General features: G+C 39.2%; 2 protein-coding genes across 8 annotated transcripts in view; one reads left to right on the forward strand and one right to left on the reverse strand.

Annotated features, from left to right (window-relative positions):
* Positions 1-24,882, forward strand: part of LOC122556864 (histone-lysine N-methyltransferase, H3 lysine-36 specific-like) — a 300,867-nt gene that overhangs the window by 267,126 nt on the left and 8,859 nt on the right. For 2 of the 3 annotated variants that reach the window (XR_015759842.1, XR_015759841.1), the window contains exons 26-27: positions 2,313-2,595; positions 12,119-12,279. The gene's annotated coding sequence lies outside the window, so the exon portion shown is untranslated. Of the gene's footprint in view, positions 1-2,312; positions 2,934-12,118; positions 12,280-24,882 lie in introns of those variants that run through there. The other variant, XR_015759843.1, reaches the window with a different exon arrangement.
* The window catches only part of rab24 (RAB24, member RAS oncogene family), a 28,330-nt gene continuing 6,380 nt past the window's right edge, over positions 2,933-24,882 (reverse strand). For all 5 annotated transcript variants that reach the window (XM_087995537.1, XM_087995535.1, XM_087995534.1 and 2 more), the window contains exons 2-9: positions 22,284-22,495; positions 13,986-14,054; positions 13,005-13,083; positions 10,521-10,588; positions 9,680-9,779; positions 6,252-6,302; positions 5,936-5,998; positions 2,933-5,489 (exon numbers count right to left, since the gene is read on the reverse strand). In XM_087995537.1, the coding sequence (XP_087851663.1) occupies positions 5,419-5,489; positions 5,936-5,998; positions 6,252-6,302; positions 9,680-9,779; positions 10,521-10,588; positions 13,005-13,083; positions 13,986-14,054; positions 22,284-22,400 (618 nt within the window). In that variant the 5' untranslated portion in view covers positions 22,401-22,495 and the 3' untranslated portion in view covers positions 2,933-5,418. The remainder of the gene's footprint in view (positions 5,490-5,935; positions 5,999-6,251; positions 6,303-9,679; positions 9,780-10,520; positions 10,589-13,004; positions 13,084-13,985; positions 14,055-22,283; positions 22,496-24,882) is intronic.

Genomic DNA, 24,882 nt, shown 5'->3' on the forward strand with positions numbered 1-24,882 from the left:
GTGGGGAAAAAGCAAGGATAACGAAGAAAGCAAGATGTAAAGGGTAGGAATGAAAAGAGCAATAGAAAATGAGAAGGATATGTCAGAGGTCAGTTCTTTACAGAGTAGTGGGTGCTTAGAATACACTGCCAGCTGTGGGAGTAGAGTCAGATACAGCAGGGACATTTAAGGTTCATGGAAGATAGTAAAATGAAGGGTATGTACATTAGTTTGAGCTTAGAGTAGGTTAAAAGGTTGGTACAACACTGAGGGCTGAATGGCCTGTACTGTGCTGGACTGTTCTATGTTTGGATAGAGCCCTAGAATAAGAAAATTTCATTTGTAAAGAGGAGAGAAATGGAAAGAGAAACAATTTTAAAACTTTGAACAATAAAAAGACAGACAAATCAGACACGACTTAGCCAGACAGAAGCTTGAAACGAAGGAAGAAAATAATACCTAACAGAATGACTTTTGACTTCAAGGAGGGATATGATTTTAATTAGAAACTTCAGAGGATTGAGGTGAAAGATGTATTAACTCATTTGTAAAGGGAAGGTGAAGTGGCCAAAAGCAGTTGTCTTAATACTAGCGCATTTTCACAGGTATAACCACTAATGGGCTTACCAGTTTATCATAAAAACAATCTACAGAATATTAAACAGTTAGGAGTAATCAATAATGTTATGAGCTTGTCTTTGAAACTAATCAATTAAAATTTAGAACTCCATGAAATGTAACTAGCTATCTAGAATTTGCATGACTAAGGAAATATTATAGGACCAGTGGTTTTGATCACTGGAGTCAGATAAAAATTGAAAAGGCAAAGGAAGGCACAGATTTCTGAAATAGAATTCCAGTAAACCTCAATTTATTTAGATGAACCTTAAGTGAAGATTGAGCAGCAGCAGTTCTGGCACATTCCTATGAGATTTCATGGACAGTTTTACATTGAAAAAGAGGTTATGCACTTGAGAATGAAAAGGCAGACCATTAAATAACGATAGAAGAAAGCTCAATGCTGAGGGATGGGTTATCTTATACATGAAATACAAAACGTTAGCATGTCGTTGCAACAAGTAATTAAAATGACAAATTGAGTTTTGACCTTCATTGCTAGGGAGTTGGAGTTAAAATATAAGCATGATTTGGAGATGCCAGTGTTGGACTTGGGTGTACAAAGTTAAAAATCACAACACCAGGTTTAGTTGGAAGTACTAGTTTTCGGAGCGCCGCTCCTTCATCATGACCACATGATGGAGCAGCACTCCGAAAGCTAGTGCTTCCAACTAAACCTGTTGGACTATAACCTGGTGTTGTGATTTTTAACCAAATATAAACAAGTCTTGTTACAACTGTACAGAACATTGGTGAGGCCACACCTGGAGTACTGAGTGCAGTTTTGGTTCCTCTGTTTAAGGATGGATGTACTGGCATTGGAGAGAATTCATGAGAGATTCACTAGGCTGATTTCTAAGGGTAGCTATCATGAATGGCTAAACCAATTAGGCCTAAATGAAATGTATAAGATTCTGAGGGGATTTAATAGGGTTAACGTTGAGAAAATGTTGCCACTAGTACAGAAATCTCAATTGGAGCCATAGTTACAGAATAAGGGACATATTTAAAAAAGCAATGTGATGGGACTTCTTCCCCCACAGGACTGTGAATTTCTGAATTCAGTACCCCAGAGAGTTGTATAGGCTGGATCACAAAGAATTTAAAGAGAAGGTAGATAGATTTTTGAAGCAAGAGTCATTTATGAAAAAGGATGACGACTTGGAAATTCAGGCTTCTGCCAATTTTCAAAGAGTTAAATAAAATGGGAAAGGGAATGGTGCTGATAATGTGCCTTCTTTAATAGAAACGAGACAGTTATATCTAACAGCCTGAGAAATTTACCCAGAACGGATACCTGCAAACTATTGTTTTAAGGACAAAGTATGAATGAAGACACAGACTACCTCAAATATCAGCCAACAAGGTTAGGTAGTAACCCATCAGGTGGTTGCTTCATGTATCACCACAAAATTCTGATGGCAGGTTACAATGGTATTTGAAAAATGCAGGATAAAGTATTAAAACATTTTTATTAGCCAGCACTATAGAGATACGGTGTCTGACATATCAGGCAGAGGGTAAATCCTGATCATGAATTAAACTAACATCTTAAATTCCAATTTTAACTTTCAAATATTTAGCAACATCTTAATACTTCTATTCAGCTCATCATCCATACTTTCAAAGCAGCATTAAAGACCATGATTAGAGCTTATCGAGAATGCCCTACTAATCGGAATAAAGGAGTTATGTTTTACTATTTTCCATTACAGATACACCAAAGTCTCCATAGGATTCAATGGAGGACACCTTCGATTCATTGAGAAATTTATAAACCAAAGCTCAGAGGCTACTTCCAACATTTTCAGTGAGAAATCAAATCAAAGCTTGTGAACGGGCAAAAAAGCACTTGAAAAGTGCAAGAGAAAGGGAGTACACAAGACATTCCTAGGGCTAAAGGATCAGCAGTATCAGAAAGCTCAAAAGTAATACTCTCAGTGGCATCAACAAAAAGATCAAAAAAGGTTCTGGACCCTCAGCCCTTTGATATGTCATGTAAGTAATCGTTCCACGTTGAGTTGGACATATGGCATGGATAGGATAGCCATCAACCGCAGCCTGTAATGGTCATTAATGATCTAGATAACTACATGGTGTGTCTCAGGAACACATAGTAAGGCAAATTATGCACACACTCCCTGCCTGAGGTCATATACAAGGCAAACCAATACTCACATGGCTTGCAAATACTTATTAACATAACAAAACACAATGTTTAGAATAGCAACAGGACTAGGGCTATGCAGAAGAGTTTATCTGCAAGTACAAAACTAAAATGCCAATTCTCAAATACAGTAAATTGTTACAAATAAAGCAATTTGCAGTCAAGCAGTGATGTTAAAGCTTTGTGCATTTAATATTTTTACATTTAAAAGATTGACTTTATAACAAACGTTTCAACACAAGATCCAAATAACGAATAGAGATGCTAGTGTCTACAACTGATATAATAGTTAACCAGCTATATTTACAGAGGACCAGTGCCTTACAAGATACACCGACTCCACAGCACCAAGTGTTGGATTTCCAGCATGTAATAAAATCATCTGTACATGCAAAATAAATAAGTCTTTGATCAGAAAAACAGTGCCTCATACCACCTGTGCTGGGATAGTAGCTGTCAATTGCATGCTTGAGGGGGGAGTCAAAGTATAGGCCATAAATCACCAAAATATTAAAGTATAGGAATGATCTCCTGAATTATCTCAAGCTGCTGCCTTACATTCTAAAGCAACTCAATCATAGAAGCTTTCCTTTTCATCAAATGTACCCAAAGTGAAGCAATATTTTACTGTCTTGCAAGTATCTCCACCTGCCAATCTAGCAAATACAGCAGGCATTTTGTAACAATTCGGGAAATATTCCTGCGTTGCAAGTTTTATTTTTAAAAACCTGGAAGTATTTCCAATACAGTGCAATAGAACTTAACTATGGATAAAATAAATGCCACTGACACGGTGTTCTGCCCTGTGAATTAATTCAGCAAATCACACCAGCACACCAACATTCCTGCTCTTTGTGAAATAATGTTTTGTATCTTTGACATTTCCACACATTAGAAGAACTGAAGTGCTCTGAATGTATACCTTTAAATACATCAATAATTTGAGGAACTTAAAGTTATTTAAAAGAACGAAGTGGAGACTCCTATTTAATGTCACAAACCATTCTAATGGGAGATTTAGTCACAGAATCTGAATCTCACCTCAGTTACATAAATAACAACAGGCTAATTTACAGTGATGTACCATCTGTGTTCAAATAAACCTGCAAATATTTTCACACATTGCTCGAGTCCAAATTTAAAAAGTCCCTACTCAAATTAATGCAAATGTGGACATGATTTTTTAAAAACTCAATATATTCCATTCCCCAACATGAAACTGTACACCACACTGAGCCAAACTCACATTACAACTTGTTACTAACAAAACTTTCAGATTAAGGTCTGTAGTTGTGTCACATTTCAGATAGCTAGCTTTTAAAGCAGATATGTTTAAACCAGAGGGGACTGGGAAATGTCTGGACATGAGATCATGCACCTTCCACCAGACAGAACACAGCATGTTTTTCCTTGTCACTGAAGAATGAGTGAAACATTAAAAAGAGAAAGGAGAAAATAAAAAATATAGAAATGTAAATGACAATTCTTGGTGCTGGAAGGATTACAGTAGCAAAGCCACAAGCTTTCTTGGATTAATTTCTCATGTTAAATCTCATCAGATGAAGTTAATGGTGCAATCTGTGTCTACAGTAATGCATCCTGCACTAGCAATCACAATTGGAAGTCATTAATGTTAACCAACCAAAAAAGTTTCACTCTTTACTGCCAATACTTGCATGGCCAATGGTACTGGGATGAGATATAAAGACCATCCATAGTATACGAAGCCTTGCGTGTCTGGCATAAAAACTTTACTGCAATCTGCACACTCCATGTCAAATATACTTATTTCCTGTCTGCCATATTTCTCTAGTTTGTAACTTCCCCTTCCCTCACTATGAAACAGGCAGCATTGACCATCTACCGTGTCTGGTGAGTTTGATCAGCACTATACCACTGAAACAGCAAGTGTATAATCATTTCTAGCAAGATTCGAATCCAGGCAGTGCAGTCCAATCTGAAATACAGTTCTATTCGAGAATTTTTGGAAACGTTCACTAGAAGAAAACATGAATAAAAACAGAAAACAACTGCTCAGAGGCCGTCCTTCCAAGACTGTTACCAGAGCAGTCAAATTCCCATACTAATTGGGTTATTCTGGAACAGTAGTGTTCAATGTGAAACAGCTGAGCTGCAGTGCTAAAAGAAACTTCCAAATGTAATGCACACATTAAAAATTCTGCACAAAAGCTACAGTCACAATGTGGAAAGCAGAATCCTGGGTGCCGTGGATGTAGCAGAAAAGATGTAAGTCACTTTGCTTGGTGCAGCGAACACTCCTGAGATCTGCCACCTCTTTCAATAGGCAACACGAACCATTAAATCACAACCAGAAGAGGCAAAAATGGTTGATTGTGCACAAAATCTTGGTAAAGTTCAAAAATATAAAAAGCCAAAGAGGACTGCCCAGAGACAACCTCCGCACCAAGTTCAGAGATGTGCTGATCATGGTACTCCAAGAAAGGTCACTTCAGTTCAAGAGTCAGACTATTAATTGGACACCGCAATTCCCACTAGTCACATTACAATGGATCCAGCCTCAAATCTCAGACCATGATATTGGAATAGTTTTATAAATAAGGAGTCTCAGTCCAGTGAATCCATGTAGAATTCCCCCTCAAAACATTGGCAAATGGGTTGTTGCAAATCAGATGCTATTGGTGACAACAACTAAATAAGTAGGTGGATTTCTTCTTCTCAGCCAGGTTCACAGCTGCTTCATCTTCTAAAAACAAAGTAGAACAGAAAGTAGTGCATAAGACTCATGACAGAATACTCAGACCTTGTCATTTACTAACACATACTTAAATGCTAATACCCTGCTACATCCTCATACTCGTACTCTAGATTGAATCATACGATTATTTGTAAAATATCATAGTCCATCATGTATCAATGTTCATAATCAATGTTCATAATCAATCCCTTGGACGCCAACATATGTAATCACTGAGATAGCCAGTCCTCAGATGCTGTCATAAATTAATACTTAGACCAAACACCTTTGACCATTCAAAACATATACAGTATATGACAGCCCACAAGGTATTAAAATATAAATGGCAGGCACACCAGACTATTTTCTAAAGCAGAATGCCCAGATCCTTCTAAATAGTCAACGTTTAGACTGTGTGTTGGTTCTGATAAAGCCTCAATTCCCATTTTATTTACCTGTCATCACCTGGAAGGCTGTTACATTCACATAATCTTCTGCTACTATTTGAAACAGTTCATCTGAAACAAGAGAACAAAAGGATTTTGGTTCATTATATTCATGCTTCTGCAGCTTTCTTTCCACCTCTTAACTCTTCATTGTAATCTGATTACAAAGTCCTCCAATCTTTATCCAAGACTTCACGACAAATTTTTCCACACTTTTAAGATTCCAATATACCTCCAATACTCGAGCTTTATTCCAATATCTCTCAGAAGGACAGAGCAATAGCAGAAGTGTGATATGATAGAGATTCAGAAAATAGAAACTTACCAACATTCTGGCCAGTTTTACTGGAGGTTTCAAACAGCTTGGCTTTGATCTCTTAAAAATAAACATTACATATGACTCAGTGATGAAGATCTCAAAACAAAGCAATACTTACTTTCCTCAAATTGCACTGTAACAACTGACTTTGTACTGATTTCACAAAATATTTTAAATCACCAGTCAGATAAACCTTATCTAACAGACTGACTGCAACAAAAAAAGTGCCACACTTTAGACATCAAACTTAGGATACTTAATGGCCTGTCAAAAGCCACTAATTATTTCTCAATCCAAACAAACTAGAACATGCTTTTAAACATCCAGTATCTGTGCAAAAGCAGTGACCCTGAATGTTCAGAAATAGTTATATTTTGCCTGCTGGATTTGTCAGGCCCTAAATTGATCTTGCGACTTTAAAAATGGCAAGTTAAACACTGTCTGACTGTGGCTTAGGCTTAAAAAATAATATATAGGCAATGAAGAAAAAGACTAACACTACTCTTATGAACAGGACATTTCCTTTTCTTGGAGGGAACTTTTACAAATTAGTTTATCTGTGCTTAAAGAAAACACAGCAAAGCTGTGTATTTATTTCAGAAGGATTGGAGACAGACTGGCAAGATATATGCTCCAAATCCTTTTTGATTCTAATGCAATAACGAAAGACACTGAATTCCACCACTTCAAAACACTTACATTTTAGGATATTTTATAGTCAAGCTGTTATTTAATTACTTTAAAATCAACTTGTTCAAAAGATGGTGTGACACACCTGTGGCCTCCATCTCAAAGCTAGGGATACTGCCAGACCTCTTAATAGTCAAATACATGTACATTCAATTTCTGTGATACGAGGCAAAAAAATCCAAACAAACATATCAAGGACACTTCAGCTCAAAAATGCTAACAGTTTCGCACTCAGCATATAATAGGCTAAAACTAATGGAATACTGAGGGAGTTCTGGACTATTTCAGATACAGCTTATGGCTTGATATGCAAACTTGCTGCATTTGTTGCACAGCAAAATTGTATTTTATAATTCACTGACTGCACCATATTCAGATGATGTGAAAGCTGCTATATTATCACAAGTTTTATTTTGAATATACTGTACCTATAGAGTCAAATAAAAATACACAAACTTAACTAACTTTTCCTGCAGCAAATATTAGGTCAGATTCATGGGACACTTAGCAGGATGAGGTGCCAGAGGATTGGAGGGTGTTTAAATGTATTGCTTTTATTTAGGCAAGGCTGTAAAGATAACCCTGGGAACTATTAACTGGTGAGTCTTACATTAACGGTGGGTAAGCCGTTAGAAGGAATTCTGAGAGATGGGATTTGCATGCATTTCAAGAGGCAAGGTGCGATTAGGGATCGTCAGCATGGCTGTGTCTGGGAGAAACCATATCTCTCAAACAGTGAGTTTTGTTGAAGATATAACCAAAATGATTAATGAATGCAGAACAGGAGATATTGCCTACATAGACTTTAGTAAAGCCTTTGACAAGGTTCTGCATGGTAGACTAATTAATAAAGTTAAATCATGTTGGATTCAAAGAGAGCTTGGCAATCAGTAGAAGACAGAGTGGTAAAAGGTTATTTTTCAGAATGAAAACTTGTGACCAGCAGTGTCATTTATATAAGTAATTGGGATGAACCTTTAGGAGGATTGGTTAGTAAGTTTGTGGATTATACCAAAATTGGTGGTATAGCCGACAGTGAAGATTATCCAAGATTAGAAAGGGATTTTGATCAATTGAGCCAACACGAGAAGCTAATGGATTTCAATTGGATAAACACAAGTTATTGAATGTTAGTAAAGCCAACAAGGGCAGGATTTGTACAGTTAATGGTTGGGCCCTGGATAATGTTATCAAACAGAGACACCCAAAGGTTCAGGTACATAACTCTTTGAAAGTTACATCAAGTCAACAGGGTGGTGAAGGCAGCATTTAGCAATTTTGCCTTCATTGCGGAGACCATTGCGGAGTACAGGAGTTAAAACGTCATGTTGTGGTTGTACTGGACATTGGGGGTTACGTTTGGAGTACTGTGCACAATTCTGGTCACCCTATTATAGGAAGGATATTATTAAATTGGAGTGGGTTCAGAAAAGATTTACAAGGATGGTGAAATCTGTACTGAAAACAAAAAATGCTGGAAATCACAGCGAGTCAGGCAGCATCCATGGAAGGCAAACTAACATTGAGTCCAGGTGACTCTGGAGAGTTAGAATGTTGCTGGGACTAGAAGGTTTGAGTTACAAGGAGAGGCTGGCTAGCCTGGGGTTTTTACCACTGGAGCTTAGGAGGTTGAGGAATGACCTTAAAGAAATTTTATAAAATCATAAGAGACAGATAATGTGAATAGCTAAAGTCTTTTCCCTATGATGGGGGTGTTCAAAACCAGGGGGCATATTTTTTACATGAGGGAAAAGATTTTAAAACAGGACCTGAGGGGCAACTTTTTCCACAGGGTGTACAAATGTGGCTTAAACTGCCAGGGAAGTTGTAGATGCAGCTACAGTTACAACATTTGAGACACATTTGGACAGGTACATGATTAGGAAGGTTTAGAGGGACATGGGCCAAACGCAGGAAAGTGGGACTGGTTTAGTTTGGGAAATTTGGTCGGTGTGGACTAGTTGAACAAGGGTCTGTTTCCATGCTTGATGACTATAAACAAAACATTTTGGCTTTGTGGTGCATCAGAGGTTTGTAGCAAATAGGTTGCAGATTTTAAAATACGGAAAAGAATGCATTCTACCCTAATGATTAGTTATTTGAGATGGAAAACAAAAGTAGATCTACAGAACATTCACTTTCAATACATGGCAAGTACAGAAAGTGTTAGCCCTCAGACAAATTACTCAATTGTGTTGAATATCAATTTCTTAGAACCTTTCAAATTATAATTTCAAAAACTCAGCAGGGGAGACAATTGTAATTACAAGTAGTAAATGGATTCACAATTGTTTCAGGAGTTATTTGCTTCAATTTGTATGATCTTTCCAAGGAGATAGTAAAATGAATGTTTATGACTGCATTAAGTCTTCATTATCCTTTGTACTCCCAAATAAACCTGTTGGACTAACAGCAATTTTTTTAACTTTGACCACCCCGGTCCAACGTCAGCACCTCCACATCATGCTTACTGTTCCTTAGTTTAGATTGGACCAGGATTAAAAATTTCTCACTGTCTAATATATACCCCTATAACCCTGGTTCAGCAAAAAAAATTATTGTTCCTAATATAATGAAACATCCCAAGACTTTTTAGAATAACACTTGCATAAAATCACATCTCACTAATAGGAAATTTAAACCCTAATCATTCAAGCCTGACTAGATCAATTTTGTTAACTCCTTCCTTGCTAATTTAATCAAAACAACATTAACTTCTCATGGTAAAAGTTCTGTTAATATACCGTCTGTGTAATCTTGAACATCATGGTAATCAACTCCCCGTGCGCTGCGGTCATTCTGGACAAGATCACTTTTGGTTCCACACAAATAAATTTTACAGTGCTGCAAGAGAAGAAACACTGACTCAAGCATTAGGCAATAAACTCCAAAATCACATGAGAACATGGAACCATGCTGAAAAACCATGACCAAACCTCAAAACATATCAACCATGCACAACCTGTACTGTAAACGCATTCACCAAATCCTCAAGTCAATAAAACCCATTATGCAAATCCAATAACCAAAATTGGCTGGTCCCATAACCTATACTGCAAACATCTCAATAATACTGAAGAATACAGAACCCACAGACCACTATCTCCACTACACAAAACCCAAAGTACAGCAGAGTCAGTAATCCCCTCTGAATGGGATTACTGTACAGTCTATTCTGATATAACAGATTAGTTAAGTTCCCTTGTGATCCTGCATTATAAGAAAATCAAGTAATAGCAGCACCATTTAACTCAATGGAACAGAAATCTTGTCACAGCCAATACAGGTAGGGAAAGCATGAGTTCTACAAATAACAGCCTAAATTCTTCAATCGCGTTGTAGCCAATTCACGTTGAAGTAGTGCACGTTATAGCAGAATCAACTGTACTAGAGCCATACTTCAAATAAGATGGGATACATATTGCAATAGCTTCAATTTTTGAATCTAAAGAACCAGAATAATGATGAGATCATAGTACATTTAACAAATTAGTTTCACCAAAACACTAACCCACTAATCGAAACCAACCGCAGCCAGACAAAGCACTGACTATTCAGCAGAACAAGGTTTATATCAAAATTCACCTCTTCACAGTTGCGGACTTCATTCACCCAGAATCTAGCCCTTGCATAGCTGCTACTGTCAGTCAGATCTGGAAGACAGAAATGCCATTTAATAATCACGCTTAATACCCAAGGTCAGAGCAGCCATTTCAAAAAAACACTTTACAAGTGTTTCCATTTATTATTTAGAATATATTCTTGTTCAAGGCCACACAAGTTTTTTTGATCATGACAGACAGCATCTTTAAATATACTCAGTAAACAGTTACTCCAGGGTGTTTTATAGAAATGGATATAACTTTAAGGGACAATTCACGATATTCCTAAGTGCTTTAGATTGAGGATCAGGCTCTAAAACATTTCTGCACATCAGATCCTAGTGTAATAGCTGATGCCCAGTTAAAGCAAAGTATGTTTATAAAATGTGTTTTGCCTTCTTAACAACCCTATCATCCTAGGTTGCAACTTTCAAGGATTTATGTACTGGACACCAAGATCTCTGCTTATCTACACTACCAAGAATCTTAGCATTAGTACGATGCTCTGCATTTGTTACTCATTCCAAAGTGAACCACCTCACCGAGTTTTGAAAAGATTTGTAGAACATCCTGAACCACCTCACTTTTCCATATTAAACTCCATTTGCCAACTCTTAGCCCAGATCTGCAGCTTATCTGAGAGATGGCATACCTATCTAACCCCATGCTAAAGGACGAGGGCAGCAGATCTGAGAATATCACCTGTAAATTCACCGCGAAGTCACATACCATCCTGACTTGGAAACGTAGTGCTGTTCCTTTATTGTAGAAGAATCAAAATCCTGAAATGTCCTTCCAGGTAGCATTGGGTGTAGCAACACCCAAAGACTGCCACTGTTCAAGATGATAGTTCAGCACTGAATTCTCATGGACAATAAATTTCAAAGACGGTCTACCTTGAGTGAAGGAATTCCTCATTTCAGGCTTGAATAGCCTGTGCTTTATTATGACACTGCAACCTCTGGCTCACAGACCAGGAATATCCTGCCTGCATCTACCCTGGTCTGCTCTAAGAATTTTGGATATTTAAATCTAATCACCCCCCTAACAATAAAGATCCAGTTCTCGCCAGGGAGTATAGCAAACGTTTACCCGGCTGATTCCGGGGATAGGGGGTCTGACCATATGACAAGATTGACTAGGTGAAGATTGTTTTCGCTGGAGTTCAGACAAATGAAGGGGGAAAGCATAGAGACTTATACAATTCTAACAGGACTAGTCAGAATGGATGCAGGAAGGACATTCCTGATGATGGATGTGTCCAGATCAGGGGCCACAGCCTGAGGATTTGGGGTAAACCATTTAAGATGGAGAGGAGGAGACATATCATCACCCAAACAGTGGTACGCCTGTGGAATTCATTACCACAGGAGGTAGTTGATGCCAAAACACTTGAATATATTCCAGAGGCAGTTAGATATAGCATTTGAGACAAATATAACCAAAGGTTATGGGGGGGGAAAGCCGGATTAGGCTATTGAATTGGATGATCAGCCATGATCATGATGAATTGTGGAGCAGGTTCAAAGGGCTGAATTACCTCCTCCAGTTCATATCTTCCTATCTTATGTTTCTATTTAGTCTTTCTTTAGAGAATGATCTCTACAGCCCGGGGATTGCTATGGGAAATATACCTTCCTGTAAATAAGGAGACCAAAATTGCACACAAGTGATTTCACCAAGTCTTCATATGATTGCCAAGATTTCTTTACTTTGATGCTCAAATCTTCTTGCAATACAAGGTCAGTATACCATTTGCCTTAACTGTACCTGCATGTTAACTTAGTGACTTGAGAACTCTTGGCAGTTGAAAACTGTTAATGCCTCTCACCATACTTTGTGTTTTCCTACCCAAGTAAATAATGTCACATTTTGCTGCATTGTGTATTCATATACCAGTTTTTTTTTTTAAGACTCAACCTCTAAATCCCCTTGAAGCATCTCTGCTTCCTCCTCTTAAATAACAGATACTTAATTTAACATGATTCTCAATATCAGCTGGAGATCAGTTGACCCTTATCACATTAAATGGCATGACATGTTTGATCATTGACGTCAACTCCACCTTCCCATGTTACTCTTCAATTTAAGTCATACTCTCATGCAGGAGCTATAGAAGCCATTCATCATGGGGTAGTTTTAGTCACATCTTTCTTGACATTCCTTTTTTGGATAACTTGACAAAATAGAACTGTTAGAGTTAAAAACAGTTCTGAAACCAACAATGAAGCTCACTAATTAGCATGCGACAGAAACTTAGAATTTAGGAAATGTAAAAAAAATTCCTAAAAACAGTGCACAGTTTGATTGTGTGCAATCTAAAATTATCTTGGTTATAATGGTGAACAACAGCAAAGCCACCAGTCTCACTTCTTCTAGTGACTAGTTCCTCATTGTCCTCTACCAAGTATGACTCTCTGCACCCACACAGCATAAAGACAAGCAGAAGCTGTTGCAAATTTCTTACCAAAGCAAACAACAGCCGCTCGGGCTCCACGATAGTAGATCCTGCTCATGGATTCATACCGTTCAGACCCTGCAGTGTCCTGACAGGGAACAAAATACATCACTGCTTACTAAAAAAGTATACAAAACAATTATTTGGGTACTTTCCAACACTCTCCCTACCTTATCACTGCTAATCAAGAGCTGACATGCTCCTGACCTCAGCCATGCACAAGGTGAGCATGGAACAGCAAGTTATACCGACAGTATTTAATAAGAGGGGTAAGAGGTGGCAATATTTCAAAAACATTGGATGGCCCTATGGCTCAAGGAGGCAGCTCATCACCATCTACTCCAGGGCAGCATTAGCAATGCCACCATCCCACTGACAAACAAAATGTACACTCAGCAAACAGAAGCAGTGAGAGAGGATTAAGAAAGTAGTAAATAATAGTTGCCAGATATCTTTTGCAATGTGTCTTATTTCACACTATTTCTATATAGAAATTTATCAGAACACTCCACTGCTATAGGATGATATGTACACCTGAGCAACAATAACTTGATACTCATACAGGCTCACCAAAAATAAAACCTCAGGGAATTCCATAATATTTACCTTTACTGATGAGATGGCCAAAAACTACCTTCTGCATATTTCAAACTTGTAGGATTGCACAAACCAGTGTCAACACCAAATAGTGGACAGGCCTCTATAAATGCCGGAGGAAACACCACAGAAGCGCTTCACAGGAAGCTCCCAAGCACTGAGGATGTCACCTAGACAGGGGATGAAACGTTTGCAACAAAAACTTCCAGCTCGGTGAACAGAACCACAGCAACGAGCACCCGAGCTACAAATCTTCTCACAAACCTTGAACCAAATACAACTACACAACTAAACACTAATATAACAACAGTATACAATCAAAGCATATTAGATCTCTCTCCAAACAATCTCCTTGATTTGCTAATCATGCCAGATCTGCAGACGTCAGCTTACCCAAATTCCAAGTGTGATGGCCTTTTCACCAACATGGATGAGCTTGGCCACAAAGGCAGCTCCGATTGTCTGAAATAGAAACCAGTGGATTTAATCTAGATCTGTTCCCTGAGAAACATTAGCTATTTGTTCAAAGTGTGTAGTGAATACTTCAGTTTCACCTGCATTTTTCCCCAGAGACCCTAAATGTACATTAGTGTTTCCTTCCTTCATCCTCAAACAAAAGAGATGGCCTGTTAGAAAGCTTATGGCTTAGAAACAGCACAGCCTCAGCAGTGTGCATCACCTTGAGTAGTAAACATTGCAGAGACGTTGGGAAAGCCTGTCATGTGTTGCACATAAAATATGGGATGCCTTAGATGCACAAGACATTCAGATGTGTCACACCTACATGAGGTGCCAGTGGATAGCAGTCTTTGAACAACATGTGGCTGATTTGGAGCACCAAGTTTCTTCATTGCACACCATACAAAGAGGGGTTTCTGGAACAGTTGTACCAGAGAATGGTCACTACACATCGTGATAGGCAGGCAAGGAGGAGTGTAGGAGATGCTAAGCGAGTGGGTGGCAATACACCAAACGAAAGAAAAGACAGATCCAGGAAACCCGAGACTCCTTGCAGCTACCAAACAACTATAAGATTTCAGATGCCTATTTACTGAGCAATAAAACAGTCAGGTGGATGACTAGAGGAAAAACCAAAGCACCATTGTGCCAGAGGCTATACTGGGAAATGTGAGACTGGCAGGCACATTAGAAAGGTAGCAGTAGTGGGTGACTCAATAGTTTGAGGAATACACAGTCTAGTTTACAGGCAAGATTGAGTGCCCTTATGATCTGTTGTCTCCTAGGTGTAAGGACCTGGAACATAAGGCTGGGTAAATTTCTGGAAAGATAGATTGAAGAACCAGTGGCTGTGGCTCTGATGGGAGCCAACAACATAGTGAGGGCCAGTTCAGAGTCTTGCAGGATTAATTTCTGGAGCTAGGGAGTAGGTTGAAATGGAAAAGCTCCACAGTAGTAATCTCCGAAATACCTGTGCCACAAGCTTCACCACTTAGGCAAAGGCAGATCAGGGCGGAATGTGGGGCTTGAGGGACGACATGGGAGAGGTGTAGGTTTTTGAGACATTAGGATCACTTTTCAGTTCAGGAGAGATTATTTGCACTCGAGCAAAAAAGTGGAACCAATCTCCTGAGACACTAAATAGTGTAGTGAGGATGGATTTAAACTGATAAGGCACAGAGGGCAGAGTTGACTAATGGGCCTAGTTTTGGAACTACCAGTGAGGGCAAAAAGTGATGGTAATTGGGAAAAGGAAATGAGGGAAGGCTTGAATTCCTTCCCCATGAGTGAGAGAAATAATGGCAGGGTTAAGTTACATGTATGTAGCGAACAAAACTGGGGAACTGAAAGCAAAAATTACTCTAAGGGAATAGGATAGGGGCACTGACAGAAACGTGGCTCAACCCAAATCAGGACTGCTTAATTAACATCCTGGGTTAAGATGAAGAAACGGGTGGGTTTAAAAGGGCGGGGGTGTAGCAGTCTTGGTCAAAGATGGTATTATTGCCCTTGAATGAGATGCAGAGAATTTATATGATTAAAAGGAGTGGTCACCTTGTTGGGTATTTATTATAGACTGACAAATAGTGGGGAGGAAGTAGAAGAAAGCATTCGTAAGCAGATTATGGAAATCTGCAGGGCAAGTAGAGTTGTGATAATTGGTGATTTCAATTATCCTAGGGTAGACTGGGCCAACACGTAAAGTACAGGGCCCAGAAGGGAAGATCTTCCTGCAATGTTTTATAGGAGTACTTTCAAGGTCTAGCAGGAACTGGAATACTGGAACTAGTCCTAGGAAATAAGGTAAGCCAAGTGGAGAAAATCAGAGTGGGGGAGCATTTGGAAAATAGCAATCATGATAGAAGATTCAATATTAAGTTGAAAAAGAACAAAAATTAAAGAGGGATTAAGATGCCGGACTAGAAAAGGGCAGATTTTGGGGATGTAAACGTTAAACTGGCGCGGCTTGAATGGAAACACGTTTCAATGGATAAAACAGTAGATGACAAATGGGAGACTTACAAGAGATATGGATAGGGTGCAAAAGCTAGGAATACAGCCATGAGGAATACATACAGGATATCCAAAGCTAGAGTACTCTGCATGACTAAGGATATTTGAAAAAATTAAGGAAGAGAAAGGAACCATATGATACCTCCTGTAGTAATACCTGCAATAGAAATCGGGAAGAGTACCTCAAAAGCTAAGGCTAGAATAGGAAGGCTAGGAGGCAATATGAGGAAAAGATAGCAAACTGCACTAAAACAATAGTGAAATGTTTTTCAAACATAATAATAAAAGACCAGTGAAAGATAGTGAGACCCATAAGGATCAAGCAGGGTAAGCTGCTCAATGAAAGTGTATGGTAAAGGCACTAAATGAATACTTTGCTGCTGTCTTTACCAAACTGGAAAATGGTGACAAAAGCCAGTTGAAAAAATTGGTATTGAGTAACTGCAATGGCTTAGTATAATTGCTAGACTATTAATCCAGAAATTCAGCTAGTGTTCTGGGACCTGGGTTCAAATCCCACCATGGCAGATAGTAGAATTTGGAATTAAGGGTCTAATGATGACCATGAAACCATTGGCAATGTTAGAAAAAGCCCATCTAGTTCACTAGTCCTTATGGGAATGAAATTGGTCATCCTTACCTGGTCTGGCCTATGTGTGACTCCAGACCCACAGCAATGTGGTTGACTCTTCACTCCTACATGCAATTAGGACGGGGGCAATAAGTGCTGGACACACTCACATCCCACAAGCTAATTAACAGAGCTGAACAATACAGGTTGGTCTGCAAAAAAGCAACAGTTGCATTCTTCTGCAACCTCATATTATAGAAAATTGTTCTATGGAAAACCGCAATAGAAAATCACACTGTAGAAGATCGATAATAGAAAAATCACTTTACCCATTTAGTACAAAGTTTGCATTATCCAAACAACATCCACAATTTGACAATCAAGTTACAGCCAATTCACACTGTCAAACGTGTTTCAGCATAACGATCTGTATAGTGATGGATTTTTTAAAAAAATTACAAGACTGGCAGCACTCCAGGTAGAGGTTGCCAGGCAGAGATTGCCAGGCCCAGACAGGACGCATCCTTGCAGAGGGCCAAGGGAGCAAATCCTGGAGCCAAACAAGTTTTCCAGGGCCCTCAGAACGACAGTATCATCTTGGGGGATTGGAGCTTACATAGATAAGCTGTAGAGTTGGGCTGAGGGGTGGCAAATGGAGTTTAATGTGGGAAAGTGCAAGGTGATTCGCTTTGGAAGGACTAACAGAAATGCAGAGTACTGGGCTAATGGTTAAGATTCTCAGTAGTGTAGATGAGCAGAGAGATGTCGGTGTCCAGGTACATAGATGCCACCCAAGTTGTTAGGGTTGTTAAGTCAGTGTGTCAGCTTTCATCGGTAGAGGGATTGAGTTTCGGAGCCATGAGATCATGCTGCAGTTGCACAAAACTCTGGTGCGGCCACACTTGGAGTCTTGCATACAGTTCTGATCACCGTATTATAGGAAGAATATGGAAGCTTTGGAAAGAGTTCAGAGGAGATTTACGAGGATATTGCCTGGTATGGACAGAAGGTCTTTGAGGAAAGGCCGAGGGATTTGAGGCTGTTTTCCTCTGGTGATAGCTGGTACAAGGGGACATAGCTTTAAATCGAGGGGTGATAGATATACGACAGATGTCAGAGATAGTTTCTTTACTCAAAGGAGTAGGGGCACAGATCACACTGCCCGCAACAGTAGTAGACTCACCAACTTAAAGGCATTTAAATAATCATTGGATAGGCATACGGACAAGGATGGAATATTATAGGTTAGATGGGTTCCACAGGTCAGCGCAACATCGAGGGCTGAAGGGCTTGTACTGCACTGTAATGTTCTATGTTCTATGACTCCAAATGCCATGTTGTTGCTTAAGGGGCAAAGGATAACAGGAGATAAGACCTTTCAGCTAGTGGGAAAACTGATGGAGGCCATAATAAGGGCTGAGATAAATTTACACGGAAAAATAAGTTTAATATTACACAGTTTTTTCAAGGTCATGTTTGACAAATTCAATTGAATTCTTTGACGAGGTGACAGACATTGTACAAGGGTAGAACTTTGGATGTTGGAAACTGGGTTTTCAGAAAGTATTTGATGCAGTGCCACACAGCAGATTGGTTAGCAAATTAGAAATGTTTTAGATTGATGGGTCAGTTTAGAAGTTGACTAAAAGATAGGAAACGGAGGTGAGTATAGATGGGCATTTCTCAGTGGTATTCCAAGCAGCGGTACTGGAACCCTTGCTTTTTCTGATTTATAACAACAATTTGGAGATGGGTGTGAAAGTACCTGCAAATTTAAAGATTTTGCCAAAGTTAGAAAAGAATTACGAAGATGACACTGAGCAACAGAGGGACATTGACAAATAGGCCGAATGGGTAGACAACTGGCAGATCACGTTCATTGCAGAGAAATGTGAAGGAACGCATTTTGGTAGAAGAAATATGGACAGACAATATAGCCTCTGTAGTACAACTTTGAGGGGAGTAGAACAGAAGGACCTTGCAGCTCAAGTACATAATTCTCTGAAGGTGGCCAAGCTGGTTTTAACAGTTCCGAAGGCTTATGGGATCTTAGATTAGATTAGATTACTTAGATTACTTACAGTGTGGAAACAGGCCCTTCGGCCCAACAAGTCCACACCGACCCGCCGAAGCGCAACCCACCCATACCCCTACATTTACCCCTTACCTAACACTACGGGCAATTTAGGGGCAATATAGCATGGCCAATCCACCTGACCTGTACATCTTTGGACTGTGGGAGGAACCGGAGCACCCGGAGGAAACCCACGCAGACACGGGGAGAAATGTGCAAACTCCACACAGTCAGTCGCCTGAGGCGGGAATTGAACCCGGGTCTCTGGCGCTGTGAGGCAGCAGTGCTAACCACTGTGCCACCGTGCCGCCCACATCTTTGGGTTGATAAATGGAGGTGTAAAGTATAAAAGCGAGGAAGTGATTCTACACATCTATAAATTGTTGGTCAGATCACATTGAGCATTGTACATATTTCAGGACACCTTAATGATGTTTGATTAAATTAGATTAGATTACTTACACTGTGGAAACAGGCCCTTCGGCCTAACAAGTCCACACTGACCCTTTGAAGAGCGACCCACCCAGACCCATTCCCCTACATTTACCCCTTCACCTAACACTGGGGAGTTTAGCAGGGCCAATTCACCTAACCTGCACATCTTTGGACTGTGGGAGGAAACTGACGCAGACACAGGGAGAATGTGAAAACTCCACACAGAGTTGCCCGAGGCAGGAACTGAACCCAGGTCTCTGGCACTGTGCGGCAGCAGTGCTAACGACTGTGCCACCGTGCCGTCCACTAAAGCCCTGGAGAGTGCAAAGGCGATTTACTAAAATTCCAGGAATTAGGGACTTAGATACAAGAAAAGATTAGAGAAATTGAGCTTATTTTCCTGGGAGCAGAGAAGATCAAGGGGTGACTTTGTTGAGGTGTTTCAAATTATGAACAATTTTGACAGGGCAAAGGAGGATATTCTGTTTCCACTACAAGTCATTCTGCTATAATGTGCGTTTCGTCAGCGCAAATTGACTAACACGACTGACAAGTTGCGGACCCTGTTTGGATAACACACACTTTCTACTGAACGGGTTTAGCAATTTTCAATTAGTGACCTTCTACAGCATGATTTTCCATAGCACACGGTTGCAGAGGAACAACTTGTCACATTATAGCAGAATGACCTGTAGCTCGTATGTTAACAACTAGGAGGTCATAATTTCGACATTCAGGGAGAGCTGAGGAGAAACTTCAGATTTAGAATGCACTGCCTGGGAACATGGAAATGGATTTCGTAAGAGGTTTCAAAACAGAGCATATATACATATTTGAAAGGGATTAAGTTAGAGGGCTATGTAAATTGGGCTGAAGAATGGGACTTGCTGGGAAGCTCTTTCAGACACTATGGATCGACTAGCTTCGGCCTGTACTGTAAAATTCTGAGATTCAACAATTCTATACTGCTGCAGTGAGAACAAAATTGACCTAAATATTAATTCACTAAAGCAAATGGAAACATTAATGAATTGCATACAATTAGTTCCTTATATAAGTGACATCCTTAATAATTAAGGTGCCAAAACATTTGGCTTCCCAGTGCCATTTAATTGGGGTGCATTGGAGCAATGTCAACATTTCTTTATCATGGATACACTTACCATGACCATGTAACCAATGTTGATTGTTGTAAAAAAAAAAACCCACCTAGTTAATTCCTTCAGGGAAAGCAATTTGGCATCCTTACCTGGTCAGGTGCACGAGACCAAAACCCACAGCAATGTGGCTCACTCTTAATGGCCCTCAGGACAAATATAATTGGGCAATTAATGCAGGCTTTGCCAATGAAACCCATGCCCCATGATTGAGTTTAAAAAAGTGATAAACTGGCACAATTTCATTAATACACTAAAAGTGGGCTGCTCAGCAAAAGCATTTTTCAGTCAGCACCAATTTTAAACACTGAAAATGACTACAAAAAAAGTGTCCAATAGGCTGAGATTTCTTAATGAAATTAACAGCTGTACTTCTGAAAATATTTTAACACATGCCTTCCTTGTGTTTATACTTACAAAAACAAATTAGCATAACCACTATCTTGGTCTGTGGACATGGCTAATTTGGGAGTAAAGCCTCGTTCTGGCCAAATGAATTTTAAACCAGAGCTGAAAATTGTACAAAACATTAACCTGTGTCATATTTTTGGGGCATAAGAACAAATGAAATAAAAGTAGGCCATTTGCCCCTTGAACTTGCCACCCAATAGGTTCACAGCAAATCTGATTGCAGCCTTACCTCTACTTCCTTGATTACTCACCCTATTCTTTAGGATCTAAAATCTGTTAACTTCAGCTTGAATAAGTTCACCGAGCAGCCTCCACTATTCATAAGGAAAAAAAAATTCATAACGAACCTCATCTGAAATAAAATGAAGGCCCCCTGTTTTGAAACTGAGCACCGCACAAAGGGGTGCATCTGTATCAATAAGATCAGTCTCATCTTTCTAAACCCAAAATACAGCTGGAAGAAATGGCATTTTGTTGAAAATTTTCATCTTGCATTCATCACGATGTTTCACAACAATACCAATTCAAAGGCAAAACTGGCATTTATGCATGCAAGGAGAATACTAATTGGTTGCTAAGTGGACAATTGTTAAAGAAGTTGCCACAGAGAATGCACCCATTAATGCTTATTGACAGTTAACAGCCAAACTTTGTTTAAATTCTGAACGAAACAGATTGATTGATTGAACAGGGCATTGCCCTGGAAAATTAACTTCTCTGAACTGTTTTCAATGCAATTCTTAACTCAGTTACACTAAAGCTCTCCAATATTTTTCATATTTTTAAAAACTGATTCTGCTGAATGAGCCAAAACTGTATAACTGTAATCCAGACTTCATTTAAACAGTCGAGTGTGTGGTGCTGGAAAAGCACAGGTCAGGCAGCATCTAAGGAGCAGGAGCAAAAGCCCTACATTATGTGGAAGCTGCTGACCGAGGAAGTAAACTTAACTCGAGATCTAGTACTTTCAAGATGTTTCTAACAATGCGACCAGACAACAGAGTCAGAGATGTACAACATATTACATTCTCATCTTGGTAACTTATTTTGGTTTGGAAAATCAGTTCAGATTAGTCAAACTCTCCCTGAAAAGATTGATACATGTCTTCCTTAATGTAAACAGAGATTCTGTAGTGGACGATACTAATTTGTGGCATACAATTACTACGACCAAATTTCTCCATCTGCTTTATCTTAACAGGAGCACCAACTTGATATTTTAAATGGATTAATGCCTCCTCAACTAACATAGCTAAGACAGAAATGGAGTACAAATTCACTAAGTGTGCATCAATGACAGTTAATGCATCTACAGGGCTAGACTTGAAAAATTCCACTTGCAATACAATGCTTTACATATTTCACATAACTATGTAACTGACTTTATACCTTCACCAGCCAGTCCTCAGCTTAGTTAGGTAACTTCCCTACTCCTATCATCAGCCATGGACTGGGCACTAGCTTTGCATTATCAACATTTCCAATAGCACATTTATCCAGATAAACTGTCATTCAGAGGTAAAGGCATCCTGGTATAAACATTACCTGGAGTACCACTCATTCATACTCACATTCTGATATGGACCATTGAGGAATCGATTATGCACATATCTCTCCACCAGGCTAGTCTTTCCCACAAACTCTTTCCCCAGCATTACCACCTTCACATCAACGCGCTGTCCACTCATTCTGTGACCTCTGCTGTCACAATTCAAGTTTAGGTATAGGAGATATAGTTTCAACCAAATAATAGCAATGTGGTCGTCAATTCAAATGGCTTCACCTGGAAATAAGAAAGGGGATGGTTTAGTTCACTGTGGAGTGACCTTTCAGTTAATTCTCAAAAGACGATCAAATCCTTCAACACACTTATAAAATGGTGCTGCAGCTTTTCCTTTACAAGTATCTACTCCTGGATTCCCTCAGTTATCCTGCATTGGAGCTGCAGAGTAATGAAACCAATTTTAAAGATGGGAAGTAATGAAAGCACAGGAAACAGTAGTTCACTTCCTCAAAATAAGTCACAATAGTACCTGTATTCCTCCAAAACCAGTTCTGCATTCTGCAAATAAGTTGCATTTTATTGAATGCTAATATTACAAATAGGGTGGGGGGAGGAGTGAAACACAGCGTAAGGATTGATAGCAGGGGTGGGATGAGAAGAGTGCTATGTCCTTTTCTAATTTGCTTTCAGTTTTATCACCACCTCCACAACAGTCTAAGCACTCTCAAGTGTTCTGTATATTCAAAAACGTGAGAAAGAATACATCCAAAAATACCCCAAGTCCAGGTGTGTCTTAAGAACATACAATCTGACTCAAGTTCCTTGCACATGAAGGTGCAGTTACAAGACAAGGACAGAATTCCACCGTGCACATTCACAATTACAGAACCAAGACTCCAATTATTCTATCCATATGAGCCTGTGATTCCATCTAACAGTCACAGCTGAAGGCCATGACTAAGACTTAATACACATTACATAATCAATTGCAGCGTTCAACTGAGATTAGAATCCAAATCCAGTTGTAGCTAGAGAACAAAGTTTTGTGGCACAGTGATAGCACCCCATCTCAGGTAGGAGGCCTGGGCTCAAGTTCTACCCACTCTAGATGTAAGTAATAACATTTCTGAACAGGTTGATTAGAAAATAAATAAAAGTCATTGCTACAGAATTGCATGCAAGTTGGTTATTAATTGGAACCAAAAGGTAATTTGGTGGTCGGAAAAAAAACTGTCCTGGTTGTGCACGAAAGCACCTCTGGACATGGAAAAGTCATAGCTATAGAAACCAGTAATGACAAGCCAGCACCTACACTGAAATCTGACTACAGCTGAAAGCATAGCTAGAGAGCCTGAAACCCAACTTTAATACAAACATTGGACATTTCTTCACAAGATAACTTCAAAACCATTCTGACATGATAAAGAACCTGATTTTTAAGTGTTAACCTTTCTGATCTCAGTGTAAATAAACTGACAAAAGGTTTAACATGTTAAACAAATTTCTATTCACAGAAATTGTTCTGAAAAAAGTTAAGATCCAGTTGCTGATCTGATTTTATAACCTGTGTCACCTTTAATGAGCTTTATCTTTAACCATGCATACCTGCTATAATTACAGCCTTTGCACAACACAGTACCCCACGTCAGGTAAGCAGAAAGTGACCAATTACAAGAAGTTTTCATATCGTAGAATGGAGTGATTTTGAAACTCTGATTATCAGCCCCAACTTTAGAAGGATCCGGTGTCTCACTCGGATTGCACAATGTCATACATAGCCCTTCATACTAACTTAACCAGTAATTCCTATTAATATCCCATGCCCTAAATAACAGACCCTTCCACTTGGGACAGAATACAGCAGTTTCAAATCAGTGAACATGGAATAGGAAATAAATTTAATGTCACGTGTACTTTTACATCAAAAATACAGTGAAAAGTTTTAAAAGTCGACCAATGATAGAAGTCATACATAATGTAAAAGTAAAATTAGGAACAAGTTCATCCCAGTTTGGTTAATGGCTCCAGGGCTCAGGGAGAGCGGACTTAGGAATGATGGAACATTAGATACTAGCTTGGAAGTATCAACCAATAAAGACAGTCATGCCAGGCCACTGGAATACCTGAACACCAAAGACAAAGACGACCTGTACAAAGGGGCAAGATCATTATGCTGGGTCAAAGTTCTCATACCCCTTTTCTAAGAGCATTGTGGGCTTATATCTGCAATTTCTCCCTTTACTCTACCGTGCAAAGAGATTCGAGAAGCTCAAGGCAGCTCATAACCTTCTCATGGGTGATTAACAATAGGCAATAAATATAAGGCTAGCCAGGGGTGCCCATCCCATGAAAAACTAGATACTGATTAATCATCTACATTTTGAGCATAGCTGTAGTATTATTTGCATCCTTCTCACCAGTGCCATATTGTACAACAGTTACTCAGTTCAGCTCTTACACATTTCTATCCCAAGGTCATAAACAGTGACATCTCATTAGGAGAGAAAGAATACTGCATTTTTTGTTTTAGCAACAAACATTACACTATTTAGCATAGCAGTAACAAAAGGATAGTGACCAGTTATGGGACTGGTTCTAACAAGGGGAATGTAAGACTGTCTTGGATATGAACCATCACGTTGCTTCAACATTAATGCAGTGATAAG

Source organism: Chiloscyllium plagiosum, unplaced genomic scaffold (genome assembly GCF_037043375.1).
Source record: "Chiloscyllium plagiosum isolate Xiang-an unplaced genomic scaffold, Cpla_swu_hap1 HiC_scaffold_16, whole genome shotgun sequence".
Classification (NCBI taxonomy): domain Eukaryota; kingdom Metazoa; phylum Chordata; class Chondrichthyes; order Orectolobiformes; family Hemiscylliidae; genus Chiloscyllium; species Chiloscyllium plagiosum.